Here is an 11,958-nt window from a genome sequence, read left to right on the forward strand (position 1 = left end):
TTACACATGAGCGCATGCTTGTCTCTACACGTTGAGAGAGTATATTAGGAAAAACAGATGAAATATTAAAGTATAAACAGACAGGCAATCAAACTGATAATATATGTTAAACTCCACTATAAAGACTTGTTCAGTTTTCTTGAACAACGGAAATGTTGCTGAAAACTGTTGCTGTTGCTCAAGCTGCGCCTCTTTCCACATTCCTCCTCTCCCAGGCACACGCCCTATGGACAATGAAAAAAAAGTTGGCTGCAGTCAGAAGTTAAATCACGGAAAAGATATGTGTAGCTGGTTAATCTAGCCCAAAGGCTGAGGAGGAGGATCATTGAGACAGAAGGAGCGCAGTTGCTGAAATTGTTTCTTACCTTTTTTTGTTCCCTGACCTAACGGTAAGTCTGGTTCTTTCTGATTATAAACTTTGTCTAAACTCTCTGTGCTGTCTGGACTTTATGGTTCATTAGTTTGTTACACTGATGGGTCCAGACTCTTTTCTGGGCACATTAGAAAATTGTCTGTTTAGTTTATTTCCTCCACTATGTCATCAATTTTGTATCATTTGCGAGCGTCTCTGTTGTCACTGCTCAACTGGGTGGCCATGGATCGAGTTCTCCTTCTTGGTAATCTAACCCCAATCCCTTTACACTTCCAGGGAAACCGGAGTCCCGAGTCACGTTTATTTATTTATTTGCTGTGTGTCAGTCCTGCCTCTGTTCGCTCTACAAATTGTCAGGATTAGTTCAGGCTAAATGTAAATGTGGAGACGCGGGTAAGCCCCTGACATCTCCGTTACGCACGGTGCTCCAGTTTTGGCATATGCGCCGAGACCGTGATCGCCCCGTTAAACAGACATACTGTGATCATTGTGGCGGCGGTCAGATTTGGCTCTGATCAAGTCTAAATTATTAACGTTATGATAAGACTCCGGTAGCGGGACTCGAATGGCTTCATCCAGGTGTAGTTAATGGAGGAGAAATAGGGACCTGGGTGATGACAGGTAACATGCTCATGGAGGAAGTGAGTCAGTCAGTCACACCCAGTGCCAACAACATGAGCAGGGTGGAGCTGATCACTGGGTCACTGGGATTAATCAATGCTCATGAACGACCCTGTGCTAGTACCTCTGTGGTCTGTGGTCTGTCGGTCATAAACTTGACAGCCTGACATGAGATATAACATCGTTGGTCAGCCTGTTCCATGTGGCGGGGTGGAGAAGGGTGGAGAAAGGTGGGTTGGTGGGGTTGGGTGGGGTTGGGTGGCCTTATGTGACTAACCTGTAAACTGGTTTGTACTTGTCTTCTTGTTGCAACACTGACTGTACCGTCTCACCAACGTCTGAGCAATATTCATGTTTCATTTGATTAGTTTGGGAAGTCCCATGCACATAAATTCACATGCAGTCCATTCAGGTCATGGCACAAAGACATTTTATTTGCTTTTATTAAGCCTCTAGTTAACCAGGTTGGTCCGCCTGAAGTGTTTGCAGCATAAAACGTTGCAGGCAGAGCATGATAAAAATGAGACATACAGATAAAAAATGATGCTAAAAACAAACAAACAACAAATGACAATACTGAGAAGGCTATGGATGAGGTAGGAACAGAGACAGCAACTACAACATTTACCACATCATTTAGTCTTGAATTCTGCCACATAAAACACTCCTCAGTTTGACATGTCATTTACATAAACATGAAATAACCACATTCAAAACTAGTTAATTAATTCCCATCCTGTGGATCGACAAAAAAGGTCTGAGATATGACACTGTACAGGAAAGGAGAAAAAACATAATCTTACTCAAATATATATATACAATGTACCTATATATTTTTTCTTTTTTGAATGTTCCTCCAACCTTTGTTTCATCCCTTATGAATCACTGGATAGTCCTGTCTCTCCTGGCCTCCAAAAATAAGTGATGATGAGTCACAACTACACATTGCTTTGTTTTAAGGAGTCACAATCCCAAGTGGTCATGAACCACTTAGTGCCAAATTCCAGTAAAAAGCATCAAGAGAGTCAACATGCCACGAAAGGACCTGTAATACAAATAAAACAACACACTGGGCCGCACACAAGCATTCATTACCCTTGATTCACCGTAATCACTATCTCCACGCTCTGAATCTCAATGCAGCACATGTGCTCAAAAGCGGTAGCCTGATGTGCACTCAACACACACACAAACACTCCCAGCCAGGCCGACTCTTGCTCTTATCGGACAAACTCTACTACATGTTCCTTTCTACCCATTTGTAATTCTGTGGCCTTTATGTCTCCAGTTCTGACCGAAGCCTTCTTGGTTTCATGTTCATCTCATTACACTCGGAAGGGACACTAATGGATGGTGGCCTGTCAGGCGTTTTGATATATGGCCTACACAGACAAAAACACACACAGGCACTGGACTGCCTGCTGCTGTGCTGCTGTTGGTTGTGCAGAGGGTGTTAAAGGAAGGTGTTGGAACAATTATAGTTACCCGTTAAATAATAATGAACAGCATGCTGATGACAGATGCTCACTTGTTTGTAGGAAAAGTGTGTGTGTGTGTGTGTGTGTGTGTGTGTGTGTGTGTGTGTGTGTGTGTGTGTGTGTGTTTGTCTGTGTCTGTGTGCGTGTGTGTTGTTGTGTTGGTATGAATGGGAGACATGAAACAGAATACCGGGTTTGGGTGCCTGATCACGAGTGTGTTCTGCTCTCACTCACCCGGTAATTAGGTTAATGCAACAGAAGTCCTAATTGGCATAGCCCTTCTTTAGACGTGTGTGTGTGTGTGTGTGTGTGTGTGTGTGTGTGTGTGTGTGTGTGTGTGTGTGTGTGTGTGTGTGTGTGTGTGTGTGTGTGTGTCTGTCTTTGTCCCAGTGTAGATGCATAGAGTGATCACTGAGGTGTGACATCTGTGTCAGATGGAAGATTTTACCAGCTTCTACGGTTACTTAACAACATCACCCCAGGCACCCATCATCATTACCTGTCCCGTGGCCACCCCTGCCTCATGGTAGTTTCCCATACTCACTGGAAATCCTGCAGCAAGGCCTTGCTCCTTGCTGCTGTGATACTTATCAACTCAAGTATTGGCAGCATTTGCTCATGCCTTTTGCAGGGGTTTTTTGAGAGCAGTTGCCTTGGAATTCTTGTTTGTTGAGACAACAAAAAGCTACAAGGGAGCAGAAACACAGAGACGCCCCTGGAGGCTGAATTTATTTCTTAACAAGCCCCCCTCCACTGAAAAAGTGTTTTTCTTACAGTTCATTCACTTGGATGGTTTGACTGTGCAGAATGATGTATGTTCAGAGTTTGACACTAAGGCTATTTTCATGTTCATCTGCTGCCCTGAGTTTAAGACATGAATGTACAAGCATGGTTTTGTGACATCCCAACTAGTTTACAAACCAGTTGTGGTAAAATATGCAGCCTAAGCAAGTGTGATGTTAAAACTTCAGTGCACACAGACACTCTGAGAATACACTTTTCAGTGAAGCAGGAGCCATCTTGTGTCCATTTCTGAGATGAGAAATATTTGCATATTCATAAATTCTGGACCCCTGATGTTATTATTAAGAATGTTTACAAGGTAATTCAGCATGTTTGTGGGAAGAAAACATATTAGGTTGATTCAAGAGTATTTTTTCAATGATTTAAAACTTATTGAGTTAAATAAGTTAACTGTATGCACGAACATTATCCGTGTCCCAGTTCCACATGACGTCGTATGCATCATCTACTGCTTATTCAACCCATTGTACAAGAAATCAATACCTGTGTCCCAAAGCCACACTGCATACCAATAACATACAGTATGTATTAGAATCAATACTAATTGTCTTGGTGTACTCTTTTTGAAGTTGTTCTGAAAGTCTGAAATCATGCAATCAAACGGTGTTAACTAGACTTCACAAACAGGAGCTAAAAGGAATTGAATATTTCTTTGTTCCTTTTAGTCTCCTGGAACTCTCATTGCCACCACCCACAATTTCTTTGAATTTTCTGCAGCTGTGTAAAGCCTCGGTTTTATTTGTGGATTGCTTTTTGACTTGTCTTAGAAGCAAAAGCACATGTGGTACTAATAACATCATTGTCACTACTTTTATTATCTATAATTGTGATTTTTCTGCTGTAAGATGTGAACAAGTTTTAGTATTCATACTAAATTTTTGTCACTTTTCTGTGAATATATAACAAAATACAAACTTGTGTAGAATTGGCAAGAAGAAAGGCATGTTAAAATGAGACACAACTATTGTTTTTTATTTTAATATATTTGACATCTAATTAAAGGATGTTCTTCTTCATGTCCTCCCTGCAACTGGAAAGAAGTATTGAGTGAAATGAACCAACAGACACACAACAAACTTAAACCTGCATGCCTCAAATGTTCCACCGAAGATTAACTTCACATCACTCTTAGATTCTCTCAACAAAAACTGCGTTGGATGTTTGCATTCATGCTGGGTTAATTCATTGCTCTTTGCCTGACAAGCCAGGCGTTGTCTTTCAGCTCATACTTGAGCACAGTATGCAGAGTATTCCTACAGTGTGTGAGAGGATGTTTGCTGCAGCAGACAGGCAGCAGGCAGTAATCTGAACCTGTGGCCTCCCGCTGGCTTCTGGGGATCAGATATCCACCGTCAGAGATCACGGCTCCCATTGTGTTTACCTCAGAGACTCCCCTCTTCTTCAGCCTTCCATCACTCCCTCTCTCGCTCTGTTTACCTCAAAAGGCCTCCAGGCCAAGTCCCTCCTTTGCCCTCTTCTATGCTGACATCACCTGTGTCTCACCTTTCTCACATGTTTATGTTTAAGGGGCAAATGCAAACATGTCATATTCAAATTACATTTCAAGATGTGATTAACCAACACTCAGTAATTATGTATAATTATTATATACGTATCATTTTCATCACTGCACATTTTTGACTTAAATAGCAATTAAGACAATTTTACTTTGTACATTACTATTATTTGCATGTTATTTCACTATTTCAGTCATAGATATTTTGAATTAGGTGAAATATTTTTGACATCATTCAATTTTAATACATTATCATATATTATACGATTGCACAGAATTAATTATGAATCCCTTATCTCCATCAGTTGACTTGGCACAAGTATTCCAAGGTTATACTGTGCATTTCTCTTTTCTACAATCCAACAAAATGTATTAAACAACTGATATGTGAACTGAAAATGTCATCCACCCAAGGCCAAGTTCAAATATATTTTAAAATTAATTCAATTCAACAGTACTGTACCTTAAGTCATGATGTCTGAGTGTCTAAGATATGGCCATATCTGTCCTTGCCACATCATACACTCAGTTTTCTTTCTGCTTGTTGTCCTTGCCTCCTCTCTTTTTAGATATGGAGGCAGCCATTCAGACAGTGGTGACTACATTTCTCAGTTCTGCCAGAGGGAAGGAGAACCTAGATGGGAAAGCCTTTCAGAAACTGGTAAAGAAACAGCTTAGTGGCATCATGGAGGTGAGAATCTACATAACTTTTTGCTGCTTTCCATAACCCTTCATTGTAGTGTGTGACACAAATCATCTATATTATAATGTATTCTTTATTGTTTTGTAGACAGAAACCATATCATGACTTAGTATTCCTTGTCCCTTTCTGTCTGTCCCTTTGTGTTTTGTTCAGGACACAAACAGCTCCTCTGCCGTTAAGGAGATGCAGCAAGGACTGGATGAGAACAGCGACGGAAAGGTCAGCTTCCAGGAATACCTCACTCTGATTGGCTACGTGGCCAACTCCCTCAGTCAAAGGAAGAGTGGATCCAACGCAGCAGCATCATCATAGATGCTTCTCCCAACATGTAACCTGTGAAGTTTGGTGAATCAGCAAATTAACAGCCTTTTTTTCTGCCTTTTTTAAGTATCTTTTCTCATTTCCAAGTGTTTCAGACATCACGTATACATTTTCATCATCAGAACAGTCCATTATAATTTTCATTTAATTTCTCCATCTGTTTTAAAATGCTCTGAACACAAATCTAAATGTCTGTCCAGATCAACCTTTTATTCAATCGCACTATGTTGATCTCTACTTCCTGTCAAGGACACATTGAAGGACTCATGGCTGGGCGTGTCTGTTTTATACTGATAATGCAAAGGATACTATTTTCAAAAACAATAAATGCTTTATATTAAAACCATATTGTGTGAAGTTTTTTGTTTATATTTCATCATTTCAGTTGCATTTGCATTTACATAAATTGCTGAAATGACCTTTTAACCTCCATTAAGATGTTGGAAAACCCAGCAGAAATGCTATATTTATACAGTGGTTTCCCTGATGTGGTGTGACATTGTCCTACAGGCGTTGCTGATATGATACCCGCTCCTCCCATAGCTTCCAGCAACACTTGCTAAATTTAGCTGTGACATCCCTGACTGGTCAAACTCAGCAGCCTTTAGGTGCATCAACTATTGCAACCAGATCCTGACATACAGTATACGCTTCCTATTGTGCACGATCCTCCACTCTGCAACACTATACACACACAAACACACATATGGTGCACAAAGGAGTGCACACACACACGGTGTTACCCCACTCACTGACACAATATACTGTATTGCAGCAAAGACACACAAACAAGTAGATAGACTTACAATGATGGGAACTTCAAACATGCATTTCATTAGTGTTGATGTTGTTTGCTTTCTTAAGTATGATCGTCTAGATCATTCATTCAAGTGTGCATACTTAGATGTATTTCTGTCATTCATTTATGCTCCTCATTTTCTTTTCATGCCCTCGGGTTCTCACTGTATCCACTGTACTGCTTTAAGCCTGGTGGATATATGTCTTGAGCTAGTTCAAGTATGTTTGCCTGTTACAATTAATCTACAGTTGTTCAAAGGTTTTGGAGCTTGAGGTGTGAATGTGTGTGTGAAAGTGTGCATGTCTGTGTTTGTGCCCACGCATTAGCATGTTCTCTTTTGTGTGTGTTTTGTATGGGGATTTCTCTGCATGACTGCCAGGTGTGATGGCTCCATTCATTGGTGCTACAATAATCCCTCAGATACTCTATCATGCATGAACCTCCCTCCACACACACACACACACACACACACACACACACACACACACACACACACACACACACACACACACACACACACACACACACACACACACACACACACACACACACACACACACACACACACACACACACACACACACACACACACACACACACCCGTCCTCCAGTAAACGTCCTATCCCAACACTTTTTTGCTGCTAAAACCAGACACATTTGGAGGGTTATCAAGTTATTCATATTTGTCTTGGTAGACTATTTATTTTAGCATTCCCTACATGTCTGTGTTTTGACATGAAGTACAAAATGATTGCACAACAGTATTGCCAGGCAATCCACTATTGCAATAGCGAGCTGTAACGTAGTAAATGATATGTCATTGTCAATGCACAACAGCTTATTGTGCGCAGGAAATGCTGTTGGTATAGTGTGAGTTGAGCTCATAAAAATATGAGTGTGGACAGACTAATTGTGTGTCTGGCTTTTCTCACCATTTACACTCAGTATCAAGGGAGTAACTCAACATCTACTGTATGAATACTGACATCTAAGAATAAAAAGACCACACCAAGTATACAAGGGAAGTTGTGGTGTGGATTGTTGTCATATTAAGGCTATTCAATTTACTTAATGTTTTGCTGTAAGTAGACTAATTTATATCGATACGTCATCTCTGACGGACAATACTAGAGGGGGACAGATGGATCTTACGTGTGTCCATTCAACAGATAGCAGGTGTCTGATGCGTAAACAGAGAAGGAGGAGAGGAGAAAGGGGGGTGGGATAGAGGAGAGGACTAACAGGTGGAAGGAGGGTGAGATAAGTGGGATGGGTGGAGTGAGGGATGTATTTAAGACGTCCTCCTCATCCTCCCCATCAGTCGCTACTGCCTTCTCTCTCTGCACCTGACCTACAAGCCAGCACTTGTCCTCTGCTCAGGTAAGAAGCAAAAACTGGTGCAAACATGGGGGGATGTAGTGGACAGATTCCACCTCTGAAAACTGAGTTTCGACATTTCTCAGAAGTTGTACTTTTAGAAGTACATTTTAGGGATGCAGCTAATGCATGTTGTTTGTCTGTATAGCTGTAGGTGGACTGTCCTTAGCAAGTCCTTGTGCAAAGACAGACATAACGTTCTATTCACTTGATGTTGACGAGTTATAAAATTGATCCTGTTTATCTGTACATCAGAACAATCAACTTTGCAAAACATTTCTTTTTTAAAAATGTTATGCTGCTGATTCATGGAAATTTGAAACACTATGTCCATGAGAAGAGACTGGTTTAAGAGACTGACAGCCAGGAAAAGTCTTCACAGTTCACAGAGGTGATGTAGGTTCAAGAAAGGCAAGGACCTTTACACCTGGCTCCGGTGTTTTATGCCATCCGGCTGGGCTAAAGTAGAAGCCGGATCAGGTTGCCTCTGTGTGTCCCAGTTACATCTCCTCCACTGGTTCGGCTGTTTTACCAGCTTAGAGTTTCACTCTTATCAGCTGACTCACATGTCCGGCTGCTGACTAGGTCCGGTCTCCCAGAGGTCCTCATGCTGGGGCAAAGCAACAACAGATGAGGATCATTTTATCTGTGGCAAAATCTTATCAGGGCCACTAGCAGGGAGGAAACCCTCTACATGTGGAAACAGAACAAACTTGGCTACAGGGCTCTACAAGGTTTCTGACTATCAAAATACCTCTCCTGTCACCATATAAATATGCTTTGACACCTCATCGCTGTGTCAGTGAGGGTATTGTAGCCAATGGTTCAGCTTTGTGTGTTATTTTGTTCATGCCTCTATGTTTCTGTCTGTCTCACTCTGTCTGGCACTGAGACTAAAAAAAGAAAATGTGTGCATGAGTTTGTGTGAGAGAGAGTGACAGGGAGACTTTAACCTGTATTGATTTGCTGCAGACTTTTCCTCCATGCTCGAAAGAGCAGATTTAGTACTGACATGGTGTGCTCTTGCTGTCTCCTCCACCCTTCCTCTCTCTCTGTCCCTCTCCAGAATGTCTTTGCCCAACTCAGAGAATGCCTCCACCCTGGAGAACGCCATGCAGCTCATGATCCAGACTTTCCATAAGTACTCTGGAAATGAGGGGGACAAATATACACTGAGCCGGGCTGAGCTCAAAGAGATGCTTACCGCAGAGCTGGGCAACTACCTGGGGGTAAGGAAGCACCTGTGCACAATTAGAGATACAGGATGCACAAACAGGATTCAAGTGTATAACTTAGATCTAGACTATATCCAGACTATATTTCTGTTTTGTTCCCTCATTCACACAGAATGCCCAGGATAAGGAGGCGGTGGACAAGGTTATGGGAGACCTGGACTCCAACAATGACGGGGAGGTTGATTTCACTGAGTTTATAATATTGGTTGGAGCTCTTACTGTGGCATGCAACGACTTCTTCCTGGAGTTCAACGAAAAGACGGAGAAGAAGAAGTGAACACGCCCATCGACTCAAAGATGTTCTCACTGCAAACAACACACTCCAGGGAGGAAACAGTCAAGACAGGAGAGAAGATCTGAGTAGGACATCTATCACAAACTTCACTTGCGCAAATACACACACATACACACACATATTAGTAATTTGAGCAGTACAAGTTTGGTGTTTGTGTATTTGTCCTGTCAGTCCATTACAAACTGTATTTATTGCAATGTGAAAATCTGGAGAGTTTATGTTCAAGTTTCAACACCTGTCATTGTTGAATATGTGAATATATCTCACTTTCTTTGTCTTTTCATGTATTTTGTAACACATTCAAGCTGAGGAATTCCCCCCTGGAAAGAATAAATGTGATCTTTACTCAAACAATAGCATGTTGGTTGTACTTTATTACAGCAGAGAAGAGTAAGAGCACAGATTGGTCACCAGGTGGCAGCAATTGGCCCTCAAACTGAACCCAATAGTTTTGACATGACAGGATTTACCTTTTCCATTTGCTTTGCACATGCTGGTACAGAGCTTTATCCTAAAAACGGATGGAAGTGGATTTATGAAATATATAAGAGACTGTAGTTCAGTTACTTCTGTGGCAGCGTGAAGTTATCATATTTCATCAAAAAGGTCAAGCAGATACCAGCAGCAGTGACTGTACCTACATTCCTGTTTTTACAGCAGAATAATGAGAACTTGAGGTGACCTTGGTTGAGTTCTACACCCATGATTGTTTAAAAGTCCCATTTCCTAGAGGGAAAAAAGCACTGTGTGAGTGTGTAGGTGTGCGTGTCTGTGACTATATAAAAAGGAAGTTAAGCAGCCTCAATATTAGAAAGCCAGGAAACGTTTCTTTCTTTCATTCTATCCTGTGTTGTAAGATTAATGGGAAGTTTGGGCAATACCCTAATTAACAGTCTGTAGGTAAATTGTGTGAATGTGCGTGAGGTAAAGAGTAAAAACATGCCACACTTTGATTAATCTGAACCTACAACCTTTATTGGACTGGTTAAGGTGTGCGCAGGAGCAGATCTGGGAGTCAGGAAGGAGGAGGTGAAAGATGGGGGGGCTATAATGAGAGCGGAAGTGAGAAGAAAGGAAGGAAAGTGGAAAGGTCAGAGCAAGAGAGACAGAGAGCAGAGAGACAGAGAGACAGAGAGAGAGAGAGAGAGAGAGATAGAGAGAGAGAGAGTAAGAGAGTGGACATAGTCTACAGTTCTCACAGGTCTCTGATAGGTTTATCACACTTGTTTGGGATCTGTTGGGAATCCTGTGGGTAATGACATCCTCCAGAGACAGAAAGAGATAGAGACACACAGCTTCTAGTCCAGAACTGAGCTGAGCCGCAAACTTGTCCACACAACCGTAAAAAGCTGGGAAAACTCAGAAACACAGAGTGACAGTGACTGAGTTGGAACTGAGTTGATTTGTAGTGGCTTTCTAATGCATCAACAACACTAACAGTCCTTTGTTTCTCTCTCTCTTGCTTGCTTGCTTCCTTAGCTGCAACATCATAATAATGTCAAACAAACATATAATTAAGCGTCTTATACAGTCTATGGTCATCTGTCATCTTTTCTGCTTATGATTTAGCATCGTTAACTTATTGCATGGTATGACTGCTTCAGAGTTGGTCCTGTTGTCATTCTCTCTTGTTTATTGAAAATTTAATTAATCCACATTCCCCATGTGCCCGCAAAAGCCTTTCACATCTTGCTCGGTTGTCACAGGACCGGTGAGGATCATGGAAAACGGTTGTTATTATTGTAATTGGACTGAAATGTCTGAAACGTGTTTGTCCATGGAAGAGCAGATAAGGGAGGACTGGAAAGAGATTAATAGAGGGAGTGGGGGAGGCACACGTATGCTTTTCTGAGCATTGTGTGTGACAGATGTGGGAATGCACTGGGGCATGGAATACGCATACATACACACATACATGTATACATATGCTCTGAAAATTACATAGATGATTACAAAACCAACTGCAGAGAGGAGAGGAGAGGAGAGGAGAGGAGAGGAGAGGAGAGAAGAGGAAAGGAGAGGAGGGAGAAGAGAGGAGTGGAGAGGAGATTAGAAATTAAAGAAGGGAGGGACAAGGTGAGACACTGTCTTGCTCTGATCTGATAATCACAGCACTGACGGAAAATAAACATTTGTGAAATAGTAATCTAATTTCATGATAAAATACCCATCCTTCCACCAATATGATTTGATTTATATGTTACATATTCCAATACTGATCTTTGCCCCATCTACATTGATACTCCTTCTTGGAGAAATTATGTTCTACTGTCCACCGTCCATCATTGAGGCCCTGTCCACCATCTTGGTTCAGATTCCTCAGTAGCTGGACTTGTCTCATTGCAGCTGTGCACTCTGGCACAGCAGGCTGCTGCCATACTCTACTTACTGTGCACAACTCTCTAAGCAAAAAACTGTCCATGCAAAATCTATTAC

The 11,958-nt window shown here is 41.6% G+C and overlaps 2 protein-coding genes across 2 annotated transcripts; both read left to right on the forward strand.

Annotated features, from left to right (window-relative positions):
* Nucleotides 1-218: 218 nt before the first annotated feature.
* On the forward strand, nucleotides 219-6,156 carry si:ch211-105c13.3 (uncharacterized protein LOC325758 homolog). The gene is made up of 3 exons (XM_053327098.1): nucleotides 219-389; nucleotides 5,362-5,483; nucleotides 5,649-6,156. Exons 2-3 carry the CDS (start codon nucleotides 5,364-5,366, stop codon nucleotides 5,805-5,807), a joined length of 279 nt encoding a protein of 92 aa, XP_053183073.1. The 5' UTR covers nucleotides 219-389; nucleotides 5,362-5,363; the 3' UTR covers nucleotides 5,808-6,156.
* Nucleotides 6,157-7,975: 1,819 nt separating this feature from the next.
* On the forward strand, nucleotides 7,976-9,630 carry s100t (S100 calcium binding protein T). The gene is made up of 3 exons (XM_053326841.1): nucleotides 7,976-7,995; nucleotides 9,059-9,221; nucleotides 9,340-9,630. Exons 2-3 carry the CDS (start codon nucleotides 9,060-9,062, stop codon nucleotides 9,502-9,504), a joined length of 327 nt encoding a protein of 108 aa, XP_053182816.1. The 5' UTR covers nucleotides 7,976-7,995; nucleotide 9,059; the 3' UTR covers nucleotides 9,505-9,630.
* Nucleotides 9,631-11,958: the final 2,328 nt, after the last annotated feature.

This window comes from Scomber japonicus, chromosome 10 (genome assembly GCF_027409825.1).
Source record: "Scomber japonicus isolate fScoJap1 chromosome 10, fScoJap1.pri, whole genome shotgun sequence".
Taxonomy (NCBI): domain Eukaryota; kingdom Metazoa; phylum Chordata; class Actinopteri; order Scombriformes; family Scombridae; genus Scomber; species Scomber japonicus.

Excerpts from the sequence above, each read along its gene's own strand:
- si:ch211-105c13.3 (XM_053327098.1), top strand. The coding sequence starts at position 5,364 with ATGGAGGCAGCCATTCAGACAGTGGTGACTACATTTCTCAGTTCTGCC. Across the intron at positions 5,484-5,648 it reads AGCTTAGTGGCATCATGGAG|GACACAAACAGCTCCTCTGC; the intron begins GTGAGAATCTAC and ends TGTTTTGTTCAG.
- s100t (XM_053326841.1), top strand. The coding sequence starts at position 9,060 with ATGTCTTTGCCCAACTCAGAGAATGCCTCCACCCTGGAGAACGCCATG. Across the intron at positions 9,222-9,339 it reads AGCTGGGCAACTACCTGGGG|AATGCCCAGGATAAGGAGGC; the intron begins GTAAGGAAGCAC and ends TCATTCACACAG.